We start from the raw sequence: 23901 nt of genomic DNA, 5'->3' as shown, positions 1-23901 counted from the left end.
GAATACATACAGAGTATTACTATCATTCTTTGTAAAGATCAGCACTATTTTACACATTCTCCAAAAGACTGTTCTTCATATGCATGAGACAAATGAACATGAACAATCTGCTCAGTTATTTGCTTTTACTTAACTAGGGAAGTTCCTTGGAGGAAATGTAACATAAATCACAAATACAGTTGAGCCTTAAACAACACAGGTTTGAACTGCATGGATCCACTTAGATGTGGATTTTTTTTTTTCAATAAAAGATAAAGCTAGTGTGCCTGCCTCTCCTGCCTCCCCTTCCACTTCCTCCACCTCTTCCCACTCTGTCACCCCTGAGACAGCAAGAATAACCCTCCTCTTTTTCCTCCTCCTCAGCGTACTCAATGTGAAGACAAGGATGAAGACCTTTATGATGATCTATTTCCATTTAGTGAATGGTAAATATACTCTTATGATTTCTTAACAACATTCTTTTCTCTAGCTTTATTGCAAGAATATAGTATATGATACATGTAACATTCAAAATATGTGTTAACTGATCGTTCATGTTATTGGTAAGACATCCAGTCAACAGCAGACCATTAAAAGTTTAAGGGGAGTCAAAATTTATATGCAGGTTTTCGACTGTATGTGTGTGGGGGTGCCAGTGCCCTACCCCTGCGTTGTTCAAGGGGCAACTGCAATAATAATAGGAAAAATAATAATACTAATCTGTAGTGGAAGTCTCTCTGACCAAAATTTTTGCAAAACTGATGTATGAATGAAAGAAGGCAGGATGCATATGACTGAGAAACCCATCACCCTGTATTCCTTATATCTAGCTCTTCTATTTTTTCCTAATTTTTAAAAACTGGTTAATGGTATACTCTGGGGTAAAGGGAGGCCAGGTAGGCAAGATTAAAGAGTGCAGGCTGACCAAGAAGCAGTGCCAGAATTGTTCCTGAAAGGAATGTCAAGTACAGTCAGGCAGAGTTTAGGAATGAAGAGACGGTTCAGGTGACTGCTGCTGTTGCTGATATTCCCCAAGACTGACTCATTTCTGCCTTCATCTTGATCTGTAGAACAAGGAGATTTACTTCACTCTGAGGCCTGCGTGAGACTTCAGGCTCAGTATGGAGCTGGGCTGAACTCCTTGGTCTTAGCCTTGTGGGGACTCAGCTCTGAGCAAAACCTGGAGTCCTGGGAGACTTCAGACAGGAACATCCCTGGGCTGGACCAGCACTCACAGGGAAGGTCTGAGACCAGCTCCATGGGTCACAGGCCTGGGTGTAGGTCACATTCACAGGGAAAAAGGAAGAGCTGAGACAGACCTGAGGGTGGAATCAGGAGATGGGAGGAACACAGTGTGGTGATTTTCACATGACCGGAGCTTTGCTGTCTAGCTCACGGAAGGCAGGCAAATGGCAGGCTCAGGATAGAGCCCAGAAGAGAAGTCTGGCCGTGGATTCGAGATGCCTTGGCCTCTTTTTGGTTATGCTCTCTGTAATAAGTTTTCATCAGCCATCCATCCTGGAAATGCCATATTTAAATTGGAAAGAATCTTAGAAGTTGCCTGGTCCAACCTCCCAATAATAAAAAATACCCTGCTGTGTTTAAAGAGCTGGTCAGGCAGTCTCTGCTTGGTTATTTACTGTGACAAGGAGTTCAATACTTTCTAAGGCATGCCTGTTACATTGTAAGCAAGGCCAGAAAGATTTTTCAAATCTTAAAAGGAAATCTGTCTCTTAGTTCTTGCTGAAAAGCTGGAAATAATGAGGATTCCTTCAAATGTAATATTTTCTGATCATTGTCCCTCTCTGCCAAATAAGTCCCAACTCTTAAAATCCATTTAACAAAATTCAGCTTTGATTTTTAAAATCAAAATTACAAGTATATAGTCATTAAATAGTCTAATAGCTCTAGAAGCCTGGTTATAAAAAGGAGCAGTCCCTTACCCCCTCACCTATTTCCTGCTGCCCAGAAGCAGTCACTTTAAACTCCTATAGTTGATGCTTAGAATATTTACTTCCCTATCTCTAAATAACATGCAAGAAGTGCTGCTTATTGATTTTTCAGTTTGGTGCATCACCTATTGACTTTCTATTCTGGACGATGTGGATTAAGCTCTCTTGCAACCCCTCGCCTCATCTAAATATCCACATCTCTATTCCTGCCATCCTCACATAGTTACAATATAACTTTTGATTAGATTAATATTCTTGCTTTACATTATTATGATTCTATAAACACTATTCACAGCTGAATCAAGTCATTGCTATAATTACTTTTTCCTCCCTGCTCAGTATCTTGTTCTCCCTAGAGTTAATAATTGTCTTGATGGCTCATTGCTTAGTTTTGTGTACTTATCAACAATTCAACCCCAGACTCTCCCCTAATGTGTCACTTTCTCAATAGTTTCAAACACAAGAGATCATCTATCAGTTTCAACTCCTTGAATAAATGCCCTCAGACCTCCTCCAACCTTGACTAATGACTCTCCAAGCCCCACCACAGAACTGTGTCACCTGGGATCTCTCTGTCCCTCTCTCTTGTGCTGGCATTTGCTGTTAACTAACTCTTAGGTCTTCTTTCTTGGTGGAGCACCTCCTCCATTACCTTGCACATCTAAACTGTGAAAATTCCTCATACTTAACAGTTTGAGCATACATAGAGTTACACAGATATGATCAAACTTTCCTTAGACATGTGAAGTCACTGCTGTCTTTTAGTGTGTAGTGTCATTGAGAAGCACAACGCTTTTGAGTCTTGATCCTTTGTATGACTTTCTTTTCATTTTGCTTTCTAAAGGCTAGCAGGATCTTCTTTGTCCCCAGTGTTCTGAGCCATCGTGTTGGAGTGACTCAGTGGCTCTATTTTCATCCTCTAGGCTGGGTACTCAGCAGGCTCTTTCCACCTAGAGACTCATGATGTTCAGTTCTTCAGATACTTCTCTGGAAGTACTTCTCAGATTTCTTCCCTACATTTTTTATCCTCTGGTTTCTCACACTCCTATTATTTATACATTGTACCTCCTGGACTGATCTAATTTTTTATCCTTTCCCCCTTTTCTATCCCTTTATAAATTTTGCTCTATGCTCTGCACAATTTCTTCAACTTCATTTTCTAATGGCTTCTATTGGTGTTTTTCTGTCTAATCACATTTTCAGTTTCCAAGAGCTAGATTTTATTCTCACAACAATCCTTTCTTATAGGATCCTGCCCTTGTCTGGTGAATACCCTATTTTCTTTTATTACTCTGGGGGTAAAAAATGGGAGTTTGGAGGGAAACTTTTCTTTTTCACCTGTGCAAAGTCTGGTTCCCATAGGTTGCTGTTTCCAGTTTGGTTTGCTTTTTGGGAAACCAAATGGAAAGAGCCCATTTTCCCTTCAGTAATCCCCGGGAACCACAGATGAGGTTTAATAGCCTGAATGTTCAAGGGGTTACTAGTTGAGAAGCAATGAAGGGAAAGAACATGTGCACCAGGGACGGGGGACAGTTAAATGCATTTCCCCTAGCAAAATATATTTAAAATAGTCGCGAAATTTTCTTTACTGAAGCAAAAATAAATAAATAAATAAAAAATCGAGCACATAAAAAATGATTAAGAACCCATCACTCTGCCATCAGATGCTATTGGCTTAACATAAAAGGAAATTAATAAAATGGAAACTTCACATGAATGTCAACCTCAAATATTTACATATGTACAAACATCTTTTAAAATCTTATTTTACAGGGTAAACAGAGTTAATGAAAGTGCCTCTTCATGACTGTAATCTCGGTGATTGAATGACAAGGGAATCCAAGTGTGATCACATAAAATAAATAAATCTCTTATGAAACAATGAATCTAAGCAATGATTGTTGATAGATGCTATCATCACAAAAAAGAGAGACAAATGGACATTATATACCTTCTGATATAAGTACCTAACTCCACGTATAACGTATTCTTGTATAAAATCTAACCTCAATCAGATTAAGCTTCTAGATGAGGATCCAATTACTTAGCTAATGCAAATACACAAATTATGTAGTCATAGCAAATACAGAGGAACATGTTCAACAACACCACAGGAGAGAATGAAATCAGCAAAACAGGGAATGCAAGGCATTCTTTCAACAACAGCAAGGAAAACAAGAAATAAACAGTGAAACTGAGACCAGAAGAAATTTGAGAGATTGTATTAACTGCAACCTCTGGACCATGTTTGGATCCTGCTTTGAACTAAAAAACCATTAAGTTGTTTTCGGGACAATAAGGGAAATCTGAATCCTGATTATCTGATGATATTAATTTTTTTTTTTTTTTTTTTTTTTGGAGACAGGGTCTTACTCTGTTGCCCTAGAATGCAGTGGCACAATCATAGCTTACTGCAGCCTCAAACTCCTGGGCTCGAGCAATTCTCCCATCTCAGTCTCCTGAGTAGCTGGGACTACAGGTGTAAGCCATCATGCCTGGCTTTTTTTTTTTTTTTAAGACTAGATCTCACTATGTTGCTCAGTCTGGCCTCAAGTGATCCTCCTGCCATAGCTTCCTAAAGTGCTGGGATTAGAGGAATGAGTCACCTCACCCAGCCTTCCTTTTCAAAAGGGGGTATTCTGGTTATGTTTAAAAGACACCTTATTTAGAAATAGATGCTAATGAAATGATATGACATTTGGAGTCTGCTTCAAAATGATCCAGTGGAGTAGGGAGGGAAAGAAGTGGGAGTAAAAGTGAAACAAGATTAGCTATGAGTTTATACTTTTTGGAGCTGGGTGACAGATGAATGCAGGCTCGCTATGATACTCTATTTCTGTATATATTTGAAATTTCCCATGGAAAATGTAAAACAAAACAAATATTCATTTATTTAAAACTTTCACTTTTAAGGTCTAGTAGTTTTCTCAAGTAGGTGGCAAGTGCACGGGGCACTGAGACACCATAAAAAAACAGGTACGTGACCCAGGCAGTCATGAAGTTAATTCTCCCCTCCTCTTCACTCTCCACATGCAATCCATAAACAAGTCCTGTTGACTCGACTCCCCAAACACATCCCAAATCTGCTCCCACAGTCTCTTGCCTGGCTCACTCAAACAGCCTCCTACCTAGTGGTCTCCCTGCTTCCTGTACCCCTTATAATCCATGCTCCACATTATCTTTGCAAACTGTGAATAGGATACAATGACTTAAACATTTAAAATATTACAACTGCTTCTCACTGCAATTAAAGTCTAAACTCTTTTCGGCACTCCTGCCACCCCTCTAACTTCATGTCTTATCATTCTCTTTCTCACTAGCACTGGTCTTTGATGTTTCCTCAAACATGCCAAATGTGTGTGCATCTCAGAGCCACTGTACAAGCTGCTCCTATTCCTAGAAGGACTTCTCCCAAGTCCTCAAAGTACTGACTTCTCTTCACAATCCGGTCTCAGCTTAAATGTCACCTCCTCAAAGATGACTCCCTAAACTCACTTCCCACTCTGCCCTCCCATCCTATTGCTCTGCTATTTTCTTCACTTCAATTAGAAATTCTGTTTATTTATTTTCATATTTTATTGGTGTTCTTGGTCTATCTCCCACAAGCCAGTATCCTCAGCACTGCCCAAACAATGTAAGCTTCTGGAGGAAAACCAACAGCGTACTTTGGGAAGAAAAACTCTTGAGCTAGTCATTGTATCTTGTGGGATACAATGAAATAGAACCTAGCAGCAGACACAAGAAAAGAGTAAAAATGCATATGTCTTACCATACAATAGAGGCTACATCTAACATTTACTTCTGTGCAATATGGAATTTGGTGGGTCTGCATCCCAGTTCCTGGGTAGGAGGTAACCTCTAAACCCTTGGAACTTCCTGAGAGACAGGAGTGCCTTTTTATTCACGGTGGGACCCTAGGACTATGCCTGATAGTTTATGCCAGTGAAGTGGCTCATGGTGGGCCTCTAGAGAGTTTGTGCTAATGAGATGACTCAGGGTGGAGGCTGGCCATGCTAGAAAGATCAACCATACAATTGGAGAACTGGAGCTTTGAGCCACATATTACTGGCCATCTTCCAGGGAGAGGATGGTACTGGAGATTGAGCCACATGGGTAATGATTCAATTAATCATGCCCACACAATTAAGCCTCAGTAAAAACCCTGGCCAACGAAGCCCAGCACTCTGGGTCAGCTCCCTTAGCTGGCAAGAGTCTTGATGAGTACTGTCACATTCAGATGCTGTGGGGTAACACACTGAGTGCCTCCCCCTGGAGTACTCCCTACAACCCCTCACCTGATAAGATCCAAGGGCTGCTTTTTGTATATGCTTCGAGGATGAGCCCATTCTCTGTACAGAAGGTACCGTTCATTAGGGCAGCTGGGATCCTCTGACTGACGGCGGAATTTGCACTGTGACGCAGAAGGGAACAGGTGAGCACCATAATCATCATGTTTTCACAAATCTGTTTCTTAAATGTGATACAAATATTTGATAGTCAGTTGTGAATAAGGGGTCCTCACCTGCTGGAAGGGGTGGAAATACCATCTAATTTTTAGTGATTCTTAACCAGGCATGGTACTAGCCTCCTTGGGGGTCATTTGTGAATGTGGGCAGGATGAATGACTCGGTGTTACAATCCTGGGGAGCACTGCAGGGACTCTGTGAGGGCCCCAGAGATGCTTAAAATGCTTTCAGTGGGGGCAGTCCTACACAATGAAAAATTGGGCCACCCAAGTGCCCAAATCACTGCACCAGAGGAACACGGGATAGCCCACCCCTCTCCACGGACAATGGGGAAACCAGGGCCTTGGCTGGTTAACAGCAGGGTCAATTCTAAAACCTAGGCTTCTTTGCCCCCAGTTCAGCAGTTATTCTGTGATAACAGATAGAAAAAAAAAATAACAAAGCTTGATATCATGTTATACACTTAGCTTATTCAAGAAACAAAACTTCCTGCTTAAATCCAGTTGTCTTTTTTCCTAACTCATTTTTCTTCTTCTGGCACTAGAACCAGATTACCACCCAGCCAAATCAGGGCATAGGCCCTGACCTTCACACATCTCCCTCTCATATACCACATGGGACCATCTGTTAGCCTGAATATAGGACCACTGCAATTAGAAGAGGCTTTAGTGGAAAAGACCTGACCAAAAGCAAATGTCAACTGCTATAGAACCTTGACACCCCAAATTAATATTCGTGACAGCTATTTGCAAGCAGCCTCAAAATTCATGTCCTGCTATTCGCTATTAGCTAAATTCAGTGGGGTACAAAAGTAAAACACATGGACTCTCAGGCTGGATGGCTACATTGGGTCTCTTAGGATCAGTATTTACTTCACCCAGCTCCCTGTTCTCTACTTTTCCATGTGTGTCAAGCTGCTGTTTAGTGTCCTAGTTTTATTATGTTATTTAGTACATTTCAATATTGTCTATCCACAAATACATGTACTACACAGTAGCAATTACCAGTATCAGTCTTTGCTTACTTTGGTCTTACAGAGTCAGATGAATTGATAGTGAATATAACAAAGTAATAATGCAATATAATATAGTATTTATTTCAATGATGGAGTTGTAAATGTCCCTGCATTTACAGTGGTCACATTTTAAAAATTTCATTTCACGAGAGATGTTCTCGGCTAGAGAAGTACTCTTGAATTTGAGGGGTTGCCGTAATCTCAGAATATAGTCCTTAAAAAAATGTCAACAATCTGGGGTACTGCCATTGTCACAACCACCCTGACAGATGCCTTTTTAAAAGCCCAGGGATATTCCAGGGGACAGTTTGAAAATCATATTCCAAATGAGGAAGTAAAGTCTATGTTACAGAAAATGATAAATAAGAAGGTCTAACATGTATTTTGCTGACAAAGAACTAATTTTTTTTGGTTGATAATAACATCTGTTAGTAATTATGAAAATAGCTAACACTTATAATAGTATTTATTATATGCTAGGGACTAACATTTGGATTAATTTAATGGATTAATTTAAAGCTCTTAACAACTCTAGGAGGTAGGTTATAATTTATTCCCAGCTTATTGATGAAGAAATGGAGAAGAAAGGCTAAATGACTTTCACAAGGTCATCTAGCTAGAAAGTGGCAGGGCAGGCATTTTGGTCCCAGAAATGCTAACACGGATTAACTGCTAATCTATACTGCTTTACACATTAACTGTGAGAGAGGTACTGTCCATTCATTCATTTGCTCCTTTAAAACTGAGTATCTTTATGACTGGGATCCATCTGTGAACAAAAGACCTGGTTCTTACCCTAAATGAGCTTGTAATCTTGCAGTATGTTCCCTTCATTTTATTGAGGAAGAAACTTACAGTCAGGAAAGTTAGCCCTTTGCTATTGTCAACACCAGAGTATACAGAAGGTCTTTTAGTTCATTTTTGCCTTTTAACTTACATCATGGAGTGGGAAAGCTGCCTTGTAGATCCCAGAGTTTACAAGTCTGTTGATCCCAAACTTGCTAACATTGTTTATCAGTTGATACTTGACCCGAGAGAGGATGAAGTAAACCTAAAAAGATTCCAAAATAGAGTATGTGGTTTATACAGTGTAACTAGCCAATCCAATCATTGTTTACTACTGTAACATGAATCTGCTGGCATATTTCTTTTCTTTTTGTGCAGTTTTTAAAAATAAAACCAAACCAACCAAACCACAAAACAGCAGGTTCCAAATTACCCCAAGACAGCAACTAAATGTGGTTTAGACTTACAATGCGGCTTCTGGTGGCTGGATTGAAGAAAGCATCTCTATCAACAATGTAAAAATCATTCATCCGGTTCTTCTCAAATGGGGCAGTGAAAAACTCTTGCTCTGGCTTGATGATGCTTTCATCTACACTGAGGACTTTGGTAAACCAGTTGAGTGTACCAAAGGCCGAGGACCGGTTTTTCAGATCATTGGGTTTCAGAGGCAATTTGATATGCATTATCTCAGCATAAGTACATAACACCTCCCACGGTGCATGTACTTTTACAAATACAAGCTTGTCATCCAAAACCTATATTGAAAAAATAAAAACACAGAACAAGAAACCAAACCAACTATTTTCACAATTTTAAAACACACAGATTTTTCTTATGTTGTTGGTAGCTTAAAAAAAAAAAATACAGAGAACACCACTAAAAGTGAAGATAACAATAAAAATAGATTTGCAAACCATCAAAAATTTTTGCTTTAAAGACAATTTCTTGGTTTGAATCATTAAGAAATTCAAATAATCAGTTTATAAAACTATGAAAATAATTTATAAAATGAAGAAAACCAAACTTATTTGTCTATCACTCTACCCAAATAATTGACAAAGTAAAAACACTAGAATATTCATTGTAGTGCTATCATAATGAAAAATTTTTAATTTTCTAAACTTTGAACTGTCTATTGTCTATCTGTTCAATATCATATTATGTGGCTATTAAAAATGTCAAAGAATTATGTTTATTGCCATAAATCCATTTGCTACATATTAAAGGGAAAAAGCAAATTATAAAACTGTGAAGTGGTAATTTTCTCCTTTTTGAAAGATAAAAAATGTGTATATATATATTTTTGAGGAAAACAGCTCAGAAGGACTGCAAAATTATTTATGGATCATTAAGATACAGATTATTTTCCTTATTCTTATGTTTCCTAATATTTACCATAAACTATTTTTTGTATAACAGAAAAACTTTTAAAAGTTTCTTAAAGGCAGAAATAATCATTCATACATGCATTCATTGTAAAATTCGTTGGCTATTAAAAAAGATCTGCTGGTTTTGATCAGAAAAAAAGAATACATTCTATACAATGCAGATTTTGATTGACTCCTCTCCCAGTCTATGACTAAGATGTGGCCAGGGCTGCGTGTTTCCAATGTCACCCCAGTATTCCAAGTGGCACGAAGCTGCCCAAGAACAGTGGTCAGCCAAGGGCTGAAAAGAGACCAATACTTACTGATCTTGTTGCTTCTAACTGCAGGCCATGACAGATAAGGTTAGATTCGTATGCTTGTCTTTTCCTCTGTCAAAAGAAATTGGAATATGTTAGACCTTTAGTTTACCAAAGGCAGAAAAAGGCATTTTTTAAAACGATATTAATAACAAAACCAAACTAGCGTGGACCTGAAAAAGAAATTCATCAGCTCCAATGGAACAGAAGCAATGAAGCAGCTCTTGCTGCTGGTGACGTGTGAGTGTTGGATCCCCAAGAGAATGCCGTGGAGGGTAGTTCGATGCCCTGGCACCCTCGCAGGCTCTGGGCTGTCCTGGTGGGGTTTCAATCATCTGAGGTAAATAACAGTATCCTGCTTTGACACGATCCCATGTACTTTTTGGCTCACAAAAGCATACAAATTGAGCTTTCTGAGTCCTATTCACTGATACGAGTTTTCAGAGTTGAAGATCCCAGATTTTACAAATTTGATTTCCATACCATTCAAATGGTTCACTTACTGGATGTGTATGCGTCATCCCTGCATATCTTGACCAAATTAAATAAAACAACACAGGCAATTTTGGCAAAATTCAGAGAATTTTTTTCTGTCTGCAAGACTGAGATGTTTGTGAAGCTATAAATGTCTAAATCTATAAAAATAGTGAACTAAATCTATATTACATAGCCATTTCAAAAGATACAGAATTTACTACACTTATCGATATTAAATTTTAGATGCCTAGGCTTTTGCCATGCTGCGCCCAAAGTTGTAAGGGAAGCATGCAAAGATGGAGACTTGTTTGACCTTTTAAAAAGAATGTTTTTCATGACAAAATAGTTTATACTGCTTTGTGAAATGAAGAAAATGAGTAGACACAGAGGTTAAGAACACAAGCTTTGCTATGGTTTAAATATGTCCCCTCAAAATCATGTTAGAAACTGAATCCCCCATGCAACAGTGTTGAGAGGTAGGGCCCACTGAGGGGTGATCAGGTCACAAGGGCAGACTTAACAAATTAATGACATTATCACAGGAGGGGTTTCATTAGCATGGAATGGGCCCCTTATAAAAGTTTGGCCCCTTTTTGTTTCTAACCCCCTGCCCCATTTTTGTTTCTCCCCACCACCTCTCTCTCCCCCACCACTGTGGGGGTGACACTGCAAGAAAGTCCTCACCAGATGCCAGCCCCCTTGATCTCAGACTTCTCAGCCTACAGAACTGTGAGCCAATCAATTTCTGTTCTTTATAAATTAGTCTGTGGAATTCTGTTGCAGCAGCACAAAATGGACTAAGATGAGCTCTGTAACCACACTTCCTGGGTTCGAAATCTGAATTTATTATTTGTCAGCTCCATGACCCATGACAAGAAAATTAAACTCTTCATGCTTCATTTTCTTCATCTGTAGAATTAAGAAAACCCACTTGTTTCCTTTTTAGGGTCTTGTGAAGATATGATTTAAACTACGTAAAGCACATGAAGTAGAATTTTCATTTACAATAGTGACGAAAGGTAACTTGGAGCAAGCCTTACACTGAAGACAGCTGAAAAAGCTGGGTGGAGTATTTAGCACAGCAGTTACCAAGATAGAGAGGAACTGCTAGGTCCAGGTCGAGATCATCTAGTGGATCTGGCAGTCAGGCATTTTACCCAGGCAGCAGTACTCATGATCTGCCCACTCTAAAGGGACAAAGTGGGGATGAGCTGCTGTGCTATGCACAGGGCCTAGAACATAATAAACATCCCATTAACTAGAAGTAGGTGAAGCTGCAGGAAAAAGATCAAAGGTCAAAAATTAAAAGAATATACTTGGTATTTGGCTAAATTTGAGTCCAAGTGGAATCCCTGATGTATTGTGTAGAAGTATCAGAAAAAGGATATTGCTTTGTTTTTATATCATTAATAAATGGTTGTACAGTACTTAAAACATGCCAGACACTGTTCTAAGAGTTGTACAGATATAGTACATTTAACTGTTTGCTGCAATTTGAATGTACAATAGAGTAGCAGAGGAAACCAGCAAGTGGTATAACTTCCCTAAAAACAAGCAAATGGCCTAGAAATGCCCCACTCAGATAGTGGTTCAGGAGAGTTTCAGGTACAGCTCTCCTACTCTGCTCCCCGCAAATGACTGTTCCCTCTGGGTGTCCCCATCCCCGCCATCTCTGCAATTCATCCTGAGAAGTTCTTCAGCACTTTCTACCTCTGACCCACCATATTCCCAACTTGAACTTGAAAGTTGACTCAGATTCATTCTACTTCTTATCTAAGCAGTACTTCTTCCCTCTAAATCCTAATACTCACACTGTGATTCTTACATAGGAGCCCAGTCCTTATTTCTGATTGATTACCTCTTTATTACTGGGTAAAGCATTTTGATCCCACAGACAGTGTTCATCAGTATATGCCTGACATGGTTTCGATTTGTGTCTTTGTCCAAATGTCATGTCGAACTGTAATCCCCAATGTTAGGAGAGGGGCCTGATGGGGGGTGACTGGACCATGGGGGCGGATTTCCCCCCTTGCTGTTCTCGTGATAGTGAGTTCTCACGAGATCTGGCTATTTAAAAGTGTGTAGCATCTCCCCTTTGCTCTTATCCTCCCGCTCCAGACATATAAGATGTGCCTTCCTCCTCTGCCATGATTGGAAGTTTCCTGAGGCCTCCCCAGCCATGCTTCCTGTACAGCCTGCAGAAGTGAGCCAATGAAACCTCTTTTCTTTATAAATTACCCAGTCTCAGGTAGTTCCTTATAGCAATGTAAGAACTAATACAATACCTAACACATATTTGTTGAAAGAATATACTCAACAAGCATTAGTTCATTTACAAACATTTGAGTGCGTTCTATTTTGCAAGCATCCTGCAAAGTGCTGGAGACTGAAAGAAGAATTTAAATTAGTCTGTTACAAAGGAATTATAGAGAAACTTAGTGTCCAGTGACCTAAGACTTTCTCCTAATACAGAATGACTGAAACATTTATTCATGTGCTTCCTGGCACTGTAATGGACATCTGTCATTCTTTATGGCCACTCATTATAAACTCCTACCAGAGCCCACATCCACTATAGCAGATAAAAACACAGACACTCCTTTTCCTGGTCTCCCATGAAATTCAGCTCCTGGCACTTGAGCTAGGCCCTGCCAACTAGACTACCTGGCTCCAGGCTCCAAACTGAATGCTAGTGATGCAAAGCAGCCAGGCCCAGCAGAATACATTCTGGGATGGCTAAGAGAGCAAATGCCAGTTCCAGAAATGGTAGAGGTTATGGCAGGAGCTTCCCATAGCCACTGCTAGTCAGTGGTACCAGCGGTGCTGGCAGCAGCCCTGTGCTCAGGACGGCAACTGTGCTTTTTCTCCTGCAGCAGAATTTAAGGTACTGCTTCTGGCTGCGTATCTCTAAGCTTATTTATCTAACCCTTCAGGAGAATCTGTGAGTTCTCTAACATTTTTCTGATAAACTCTTGATATGCTTAAATTACAGTTCATTTCTGATACCGGTAAGCAAGAATCCTGACTAACAGAGAGGCCACAAACTAGGGAAAACATGTTAGCCCAAAACCTAAAACATGGTACAGTAGAGGGAGGGAAAAGGACCGGCACCGTGACATTCTTTCCTTCAGGGGAGATGACTCACTCTGAGGCTGTACAAAGGGCAACCCAGATGGTCTCACTAGCAGGTCATAGCAGGATCCATGCCTGTGTCTTTGGTATCCTCTAAAATTCAGTCATGAATTTCAGTTAGCATGTGAAAGCTCAGGCCCAAGAATTTTAGCTCTTGGAGACAAATGTCTTCATTAGAAGAGTAGGAGAATCAGTCAGAAGAGGGTCTTCTCCAGTGGCTTGATGGGTGCTTTAACAATTAAGTGCTGGTAGGAAAAAAAAACCATGTAACTCTGTTCAATGGCCTTATTATAAATTCATGATTCCCATGGCAGTTGGCCTGTCTCCTTCCTGGCCCCTAGCTATCCACTAGGGAGCTGTTCCAAACATTTAAGGTGCTCCTTGCACTCATTACCTAACTTCCAGCCCAGCATGCTCTGCAGGTGACCTCACCTCCTTCCTTACACAGAAAAGGGCAGCCACCCACTGGAAACTCCTGCCAGTCTCTTTCTTTCTACCTATCAACAGCTGGGCACCACCTCTCTTCTTGGTGTTAGAAGTCCATCCTTTCATCTCTCTTCTTGAGCTTACTTTGGCAATACCTCCCATTTTTCTCTTCATTGCTTTTACTCCTCTGCCAAAAAACACCTTAAATGTTTCCCAGTCTTAAGAATATTAAATCCTCCCATGGCCCTGCCTGCTGTTCAATTACTGCCCTCACTTCAGAGATGTCTTTTAATCTTGATATCATTAAGACTTAAAACAAGCCTATAACAGAGTAAGCATGCAATAAATGTCTAATGAATGAATAAACTGAGTGAATGGTGGATCGATGACTGCCTGTTAACGCCAGAATGAACTAGGGAGTATAAATTGCTGCAGTGCAGCAACTGGGCTCCTTTGTTCTGAGCCCCCCATATTTTCCATGTTCTTTTACTTATGGGTATTACAGGACATGGTGTAGAAAGAGAGATGCAGCTTAATTCTGAAGTACACCAACACCAGATAGATAGCACAGGGACATCCACAGCATGAAGTGATTCCTGGACGCTTCAGAATTTGAATTACCAGATGACAAAAGAAATGAGGCTTAGAGAGCCCAGAATGAGCCAGCCCCACATGAGGGCAGTTATGTCAGACATACCAAACACAAAATATTTCTGTCTGGGTTGTATCAGCTGTATTAGCTATGAATGCAACATGCTTAATAGTGCAAGTCAGACATGTACCTTCTTGGTGGAGTTTCTAAACTGAGGCTACAACTCATCACCTTCAAGGGACTCTCTCTTCTCGGATTTTGTTCTAATAGCCCCTGTAGTTCTTGCAGTTTTGGTTTTCCTGTTACTCCTGGGCATAGTGGTTAGATTCTGAGTCAAAATTGAAATCCTGGCTCTGCCATTTACTAGCTCTGTGATGTCTGGGCAAATAATCAGCTCTATAAGCATCAGCAGTTTCATCTAAAAAACAGAAGGGAAGAAATAGCTTCATTTTGGGATTGTTTTAAGGATTAAGAGTGATCATGGGCATAAAGCACTCAGCATGATGCTTGGCATACGATAAGCACTGTAGATATGTCAGCCATCACCATTACCTTCTCTCTGCCTTTCAACTTGCTTGACTTCCCTTATTCCTTAAAAAAAAAAAAAAAAAAAAAAAAAAAAAAAAGAAATTCTCTCTATTCCGCAGGGCTTAGAGGCTCATCTCTGTTTTAAATATCAAATATCTAACAAAACAGGCAACCCCACTCACTCTGCCTCTACACCATGCACCCAGTGACCCTTCATCCCTGCAGTGGGACACCAGTACACCATTTTATGGGAACTCGTATGGGAACTCATTTTATGGGAACTCATAAAATTAATGAATATGGGAACCCTGCAGTGGGACACCAGTACACCATTTTATGAGAGTCACCTAGACTCCCCCTTCTTGACTCTTCTACACCACTTGGCTATCCTGATCTTCAGGCTACCTTCTTTGATATCTGATGGATATCTATCTTTTCATTCTCTGAAGGCTGTGAACATATCTTTTTATCTCTTCTGCCTCATTTCTATATATAAGGTTGCTGGTGAGAATGCATAGCACATATAATATCATAGATGCAGAAAACATTAGAAATACTTTCCTTCAATCTCATTTTAAGAGCTTGATAATATTCTCTCAGAGAGGTGTACCATTATTTATTTAATTTCAAATGGCTGGATATTTAGGTGGTTTCTACCTTTTTGCTATTGTGAAAAATCTTTGTGCATCCATTATTATTTCCTCAGGATAAGGTCCTAAAAGTAAAATTGTTAAAGAGTGTATTCAATTTTAAGTTCTTTAATATATATTGCTGTACTGCCCTCCAGAAAGGTTGCATTCTATTTTAGCTCTTTATAAAAAACTCCGGAGATATTTACCTGATTTCTCTCAGGATAATTGGTAGATCTTGGAGTTGGTTTATAATGCCCTCTTTTTACCACCAACTATAAATACTTAAACAGTTGAATCAAGGATAGGACATTTTTATTTGCTTAAACACATTACTATATCACCTTCGTGTTACTTTAAGAAGACAGTTCTTGTTATTTTCCTTTGGCATGGCAATTCACAAATAACTAGTGGAATATTTAAAAAATTGATCAAACGAGTTTTCTTGGTTTGTTGGGTAGCTAAAGTAAATTAGCATATGTGCTATATTTGTCAAACAGGCACATATCAGGAAAGGACTGCTTACTTAAGGAGAGACTGCTTAAGTGTCTTTAATATGAAATCATCTTTACTTCACTGTAGAATTTACACTTGGATAAGTAACAGTGTTCTTGACATTTAAAAAATTAGGGTAGAGCTGTCTTCCATGTTAAAAATGAAAGATAATTAATATTGCATATTGGCTGACATAGCCATTGCTCAATAAACATTTGCTGAATAAATGAATATCTGAGGCCACACAATTTTAAAGTAAAAATTATCTGTGTCTCTTACTGGAAACCTTATATATAAGAACCTAAACTGATAGTCTATGATCTCTATTTGGCAGTACAAAATGTTAAAACTAGGCTCATGACTTTAAAAACAAAAAGGCTAGTCATAAATTAAACTGTGTTGTAAATGTCTATATCTCTAGGGGAGCAAATTCATTTGCATTGGAACCAAATTTTATTTTTTAACCTACTAGAATTCTAGTAAAGCCAAAGTGACTGCAATCACTGAGGACCTATGTACATCACAAAAAGATGCATGTGATTCTATTACTGATGGTGGAGAATGGTACTGGCGGTTCAACGTGAAAAAGGACAAAAGCACCTGCCACACTCCAGAAATGGGTATCTTATTCATACCTCTTTTGAGAGGTTAATAAAGCTGTCAGGGAAATAAAGAATAAAGCAATCAAAATCACAAAGGACAGACTGGCATAATTAAGGAAGCTTTCTATCCCTACGCACCCTGGATTACACATTACACATCTCATTTGGCTTAGTAAAGTCATTGTTGTGAAGGACTTACTTGTGAATTACACAGTAATAGTACTGAGTGTAAACACAAATATCTACCATTTTCTTTCTATTACCCACCATTTTCAGTGTAAAAAGCAGAGATTGCAATGTCTAAGTAGTAAAATTAATGAATATACTGTGATGATAAAGTAGAAATCAGTTGGGATTAATGAAATATATGAACAGATTGATTTCAAATATTCTTAGAGCTTTGTCAGGCAAAGTATTGATGGTGCTGTCATTGTATTTTCAACTTGCCAATCTTTTTTTAACCTACAAAGATGCAAGAGAAATAAGTCATAGGTACTTAATTTGTGAAAAAAAAAATTAGTCTGATTACTGTAAGTGCCAGTTATTAGTTATATGTCATGTTCTCCAGAAGGTTTGGTAAGTAGAATACATTATTTAATTGGAACTTAATTTAAATTCACGTGTTGGCGACAAAAACATTTAATGTTAGTGGACTGATCTGATGAAGAATTTACTCAACTGAGTAATGTATGTTCATTAGGGGACAAAAAACAGACGAGCATTTTAAATGATAAAAATAGGATGGAGTGAATATTTAGCTGAAGTTCACTTCCAAATATGACTTTTAAATCAATATCACAAAAGAAAGAAATGCTCATTCTGAGTAACACAGAAAACAAATTTTCAGAGAAGAAAAAATAAACACCCATAATTCACTGCCAAGATAACTATTGTATTAGTTAAGTGTACAATAAAGGTTTTCAGTAAAGTATTTTCCAAACTTATCTGCTTACAGGAACAACTTTGGAGAGCTTATTTAAAATGCAGATTCTTGAGCCCCTCTCCTGGAGGTAGGTTCTGACTCAGCATGTATGGGATAGGGCCTGGACAATCTATTTTTAACAAGCAACCCAGGTGACTTCTCACAGGACAGGTTTAGGAAATCCTGTTTTCTAGGACACACCTTTTCTGTGCATATATGCATGCACAGGTGCACACAGCTATTCTTTTGTGATTATTTATCCCTGTCAAGCCTGTTTTATGAGAGAATTTGGTATAGCTGATTTTTGCCAATCCTGCTGTACTCCTTTACAGATGATCTTTTAAAAAGGTGACACATTTGCCCTGCTGGTACCAGGTAAATGACAGCCTCTTCATTCAGCTTACAGCCAGACCTCAGGAGGGGCAATCAGAAAAAGGGTTTTCTCCTCTCTATGTCTTTGTGAACGTGTTAACTCCTCGGTAGGATAAAATAGAATAATCAGGTCTTACTTTTAGAATTTCATTGTCCTCTCTGTTTTTAAGGTTTCAGCCCAGAGATACTTCCCATTTTGGAAATGAGAAGCAAGAATTGAATTCATTGCTCTTGGTGATGATACTCAAAAATAAAACCAAATGTGCTTATACCAGCAACACATTTCGTAGATGTAATTTGAAACTGCTGATTCTAATTTAATTTATCCCTTCTTACCTACAATCTTAGTATAAACAAGTAGGCTGTAAAGCAAGGGAAAAGATAAAAATATAAAGACCTCCCCACTTTAGTCTAAAATATTTAGGAGCTAAAGACAGATCTGACTTCACTCCCTAAAACAAAAGACAGAACACCTGCCAAAAGTTAGCTGGGAAGTAAAACCACCCAGCACTGGCTGCCTATCTCTTACTGAGCCTATCCTAACATGAGGCTCATGTTTCCAATTCATCAACTACCTGTTGCAAATGTCATTCCCAGGCAAACTTTCCATGCTGTTCTGATTCCTCATAGTGCCCCCCACATTCTGCTATCCCTTTATTTCTTCAATTTGAAGAAGGTAAGCCAATTTTTAGTCTATGCAATCATGCTTTCTTCTTTATGAGGATCCATGAGACAAATTTTTCTCAGGAGGATCTTTCCTACCAGAATACTATGTTACTTTGGAACAACCAGTTTTGTTTTTATTGTGTTGAAACTTTATGTTATTAATAAAATCCTCTTGTATTCTTTGGCAACTAGGAAGTTGAGAGGCAAATTTGCAGCTGATCTCTAACTTTTGAACAAGAACTTATGGTTGATAATAAATCATTTTATTACTCTGACACATGGCTTCATTTTATTTTTCTGGCTTTTATCTCTCTTTTACCCTGATTTAGTCTTTAATTACTTACATTCTTGATATATTTCCACAGGTGACCTTAAATACTTTTTTTCACTTCCCTCCTAACATTTATATTTATTTTAATTGATAAATAAAAATTGTGTATCATGTACAACATGTTATTTTAAAATATGAATATATAATGGAAGCCAATATCAAGCTGATTAACATATGCATTTACACGTCACAAACTTTTGTGGTAAAAACACTTAAAATCTACTCCTTAGCAATTTTCAAGAATATATTATCAACTAGAATCAGCTGTACAATAGTTCTCCTAATCTTATCCCTCGTATCTAACTAAAATTTTGTATCCTTTGACCAACATCTCCCCAACATCCTCTCACCTCCAGCCCCTGGTAAACACTATTCTACTACCTACTTCATGAATTCAACTTTTTTTTACACTCAATATGTAAGCATCGAATACTATTTAATAAATTATAAATTCATTCATGCATTGCTTAACAACAGGATACGTTCTGAGAATGTGATTTCATCTTTGTATGAACACCATAGAGTGTACATATGAACATACACAAACCTAGAAGGTGTAGCCTACCATACACCTAGGGTATATGGAATGGCCTGCCGCTCTTAGGCTACAAACCTGCACTGCATGCGACTAAGCTGAATACCGTAGGCAGCTGTAACATCATGGTAAGTATTTGTGTATTTAAATATAGAAAAGCTACAGTAAAACTACTGTATAAAACATTTTAAAGATGGTATACCAGTTTAGGGCACTTATCAGGAATGGAGCTTGCAGGCCTGGAAGTTGCTGTGGGTGAGTTAGCGAGTGAGTGGTGACTGAACCTGAAGGCCTAAGACATTATGTGCACCACTGTAGACCTTATAACACTGCTCATTTAGCTTAAAACACAAACACACTATAGCTGTACACAAATTTTCTTTATATCCTTATTCTATCTCAAATATTTTTCTATCTTTAATTTTTAACTTTTTAAACTTTTTTGTTGAACACTAAGACATCAATACACACATTAGCCAGGCCTACACAGGGTCAGGATCATCAGTATCACTGTCTTCCACCTCCACATCTCGTCTCAATGGAAGGTCTTCAGGGGCAGTAGCAGAAATAGAGCTGTCATCTCCTGTGATAACAGTGCCTTCTTTTGGAATACCTCCTGAAGTACCTGCCTGAGGCTGTTTTATAGTTAACTTTCTTTTTTTATTTATTTTTTATAAGTAGGAATATACTCTAAAATAATTATAAAAAGTATACTTTTAAAATATACTATAGTTATAGTAAACACATAAACCAGTAACATAGTCATTTATTACCATTAACAAGTATTCTGTACTATACATGATTGTATGTGCTATGTTTTTATATGACTAGCAGCCCAGCCCAATAGGTTTGTTTGTACCAGCATCACCACAGACATGGGAGTAATGCATTGCACTACACTATTAAGACAGCTATGATGTCACTAGGCAACAGGAATTTTTTAGCTGTGTTATAATCTTAAGGGACATTATGGTATATGTGGTATATTGTTGACTGAAACACCATTAAGCAACTTGTGACCATAGACAGAAAATTTTAATGTAGTATTAACATAAATAAGTAGGGTGCTAATAACTATAAAAAGTACACATTGCATATTAAAGCTAATAAATGAATGCCTTGAGTTATACTATCAGTTAGAATACTATCTTATTAGGCAAAAGTAACCAAATACTTAATATGCATAAGACTTAATGAGGAATCAAGTCATATGATCACCTCAATAGATACAAGAAAAAGCATTTGATAAACTTTAGAACCCAGTTATTATAAAAATGCTTAGCAATCTAGGACTAAAGGGGAACTCCTTTAACTTTTTAAAAGAAGTCTATCAAAAATGTATGGCAAGTGTAATATTTAATAGTGAAATTTTAGAAACATTCCCATTAAAATCAGGAACAATACAATCGTGACTACTATGTGTATTGGTTTTGTTCAAGAGGCAATAGCCACTGCACTCAGACAAGAAAAAGAATAAATATGGCAAAGAAAGACCAAAACTGTCATCATTTGTAGACAATATGGTCTTCATTTGAGAAAATAGTATTAGAAACTACTAAACTAAAAAGAGCTTATCAAGGTTCTTGGCACTTATAAAAATCAATAGACTTCTTTAACACACAGTAAATCATAACTGCATTTAAAATGCCTCTGACAATAGTAACAAAATTTTTAAATAATTGGGAAAAGTTAATAAAAATGTACAAGATCTTCATGGACATTACAGGTTGAATATCTCTTATCTGAAATGTTTGGAACTAGAAGCATTTCTAAGTTTGGACTTTTTAAGAAATTAGAATATTTGCATTATACTTACCACCTGAGCATCCCACATCTGAAAATCCAAAATGATCCACTAAGCATTTCTTTGAACGTCAAGTCAGCACTCAAAAAGCTTTGCATTTTGGTGCATTTTGGATTTAGGATGCTCAACCTGTATTATAAAGCTTTATTTAAAGAATAGTAGATCTCAATAAAAGGAGTGATATATCATGTTCACCATAGTAAAACTTTTTGGTAAGCTTTTAAACATTTCCCAAGAGATCTCGTCCAGACTCTAGGAAAACTGTTTTGGTCTCATGATGATTCATCCAAAATAATGGGTAACAGTTTTTAGAAGCTCACAGGCTCTATAACCAATTAGTCAGTTGTCTCACAGTATTTGAAAGTTTGAATTGAATTATAATTATATAACTGTAACTTTGTTCACTCATTTTTAAAAAGTTCTTTATCCTACAGTCTCTATTGGCCAGATCCTTTTGCCACACACTAAAGAATTCTTAAGGTCAGATATGAAATACAAATATATACTTCCATATATAAACTTTTCAACTTCAAGGACATAAATTTTCCATTAACTTTTAGGAATGGATAACTAATTATTTAAAAAGTAAATAAAAAAATCAAATTCAGGATTGCTCCCACTGTTTTTGTGCTACCTAGACCTCTTCCCCACCTTCACCCTCATCTGAATTGTACCATTACTTGGTCACTAACACATCAGTTTGAAGGCAAGCATCAGACAAAACAAAATTCAAAAGATCAGTTCTGCCAATTGTTAGCCGTTCTGGAAGAATGCAGCAATTACTAACAAAACTGAGCAAGAGGAGTTGGAGAAATATATGGGAATTTGTTTTATGTAAAACTTCTTTGCTCTTTACAATATGGATCAAACATATTTAGATATATTTAATCATCTACTGTGCCAGATACTGCTGGCTGCCTATGGAACAGCCATTCTTCCCTCTTTATTACTAAGAAAAGCCTGCTTGTTCTTTAGGTATTCTGTGATCAGGTGACTCAAGAGACGAAATACCAATCTTGTTTAGTCTATGCTAATGACGATAATTCCATTCATGTTGCCAGTAGTTGATTTAGGAAGAGACTTGTAACAGACAATGAATTGTGAGAGGAAATCTGCAAAGGGCCCTTCTAGAGGAGCTTTCTTCCCTCTTAAAAAACAGCCCTGAGAAAGGGCATTCCTTCTCTCTGCCTCTGGCTACCTGGAGTTGCAGCAGCCATCTTGAAATCAAGGGAAGACAATTTAAGAGCCAACATATTGAGGATGGCAGAGCAGGAGGACGGAATTACTTCATTAAGCCAATAAACGAATCCAGAAATGGCTGTATCTCCAGACTACTTAAAAGAGAAAATAATTATTTCCTTTTAGCATTTAAGCCATTTTGAGTTTGGTTTTCCTGTTATTTGTGATTTAAAACATTCAAACATTCTGTGTCAAGCCCAGTACAGGGTAAATGACTGTTTGTTGCTGAAGCAACTTATAATCATCCTCAGGTAAAATCTAAATGTAAATGGTTTATGCTTTTTAAAGGAAGGTGTTGCGTTTAAGTGTTTTTGGTAATAAGAGTGGCCCAGGTTACATGATATTTGAAGGTTTGGCTAGAAAACTATTTTCTTTTTGTTCAAAGGATGATATATCCTTTTAAATACTCTATGTTTTTGGTGTTTGTAGCCCCATCACTTCTATCTTTCTCCAGCCCTACAAAGTGTTTAACAATATCCTTTAGATAAACTCTGGTGGAGTCAACCTTGAGGTTGCTTTAGGAAATCAATATGGTTTACATATACTTTTTTTTCTTTCAAAGAAAACAGGATTTTGAATGGCCTTTCCTTGGTATTGTCCTAAATCCTCAATAAGGCCTGACAAGGAGTACAATGGAACTCACAAACATTTTTCCAATGAAGAAAAACGTGATTCCAAAGTTAAGCTTTGAATTTCGGTGAAGTATATATAAACTAAGTAGTATGTGCAAATACAGTCTGAAAACACTTCAAAGCACAGCTTATAAAAATGAACATCAAGGTGTATCAATCCATGAGTTCAAGGATTGCCAAAATTAATGATGATTTTTTTCCTCCTGATTTACGAGAGTTACCTTGGGACCTATGTTTCTGTCTCAAGCAAATGCAGAACTGATTAATAATGTAAGCAGCTCTAGGGCCCTTCACCATGGCAGTAAAGCTCCTGTCTAAAACGAGAACTGTTTCTTTTATACTTTAATGGATTAGATCTGTTTAACTTACTTTATATAGTGCTCAATCCAGATCCATTGGCATATGGATGCTTAATGAATATTTGATGATGGTGACTATGACTGCATAGAATATATCTTAGTGTCCACAGGAAAATGAAAGTACCCTAAGCTGCTTTACTTTAGTGATAAAATTGTATAATAACAGAAAAGTCATGCCTTCTCATATCAGGGCATTATTTTAAGAAAATCCCAAATAAAAAGGGAAGATACAAGAATTAAAATTTATGATCTAACAATGCTAAAAAATTATGTAACAT

General features: G+C 37.8%; 1 protein-coding gene across 5 annotated transcripts in view; it reads right to left on the bottom strand.

Moving 5' to 3' along the window:
• ANO6 (anoctamin 6) overlaps positions 1 to 23901 on the bottom strand; it is a 215940-nt gene that overhangs the window by 71694 nt on the left and 120345 nt on the right. For all 5 annotated transcript variants that reach the window (XM_001092876.5, XM_002798540.4, XM_077953929.1 and 2 more), the window contains 4 exons: positions 9889 to 9954; positions 8666 to 8953; positions 8350 to 8463; positions 6227 to 6342 (listed from right to left, as the gene is read on the bottom strand). In XM_001092876.5, the coding sequence (XP_001092876.2) occupies positions 6227 to 6342; positions 8350 to 8463; positions 8666 to 8953; positions 9889 to 9954 (584 nt within the window). The remainder of the gene's footprint in view (positions 1 to 6226; positions 6343 to 8349; positions 8464 to 8665; positions 8954 to 9888; positions 9955 to 23901) is intronic.

Source organism: Macaca mulatta, chromosome 11, assembly GCF_049350105.2.
Source record: "Macaca mulatta isolate MMU2019108-1 chromosome 11, T2T-MMU8v2.0, whole genome shotgun sequence".
NCBI lineage: Eukaryota > Metazoa > Chordata > Mammalia > Primates > Cercopithecidae > Macaca > Macaca mulatta.
Note: the sequence above shows the minus strand (reverse complement) of the source record. Positions and strands in the feature narration are given on the sequence as shown.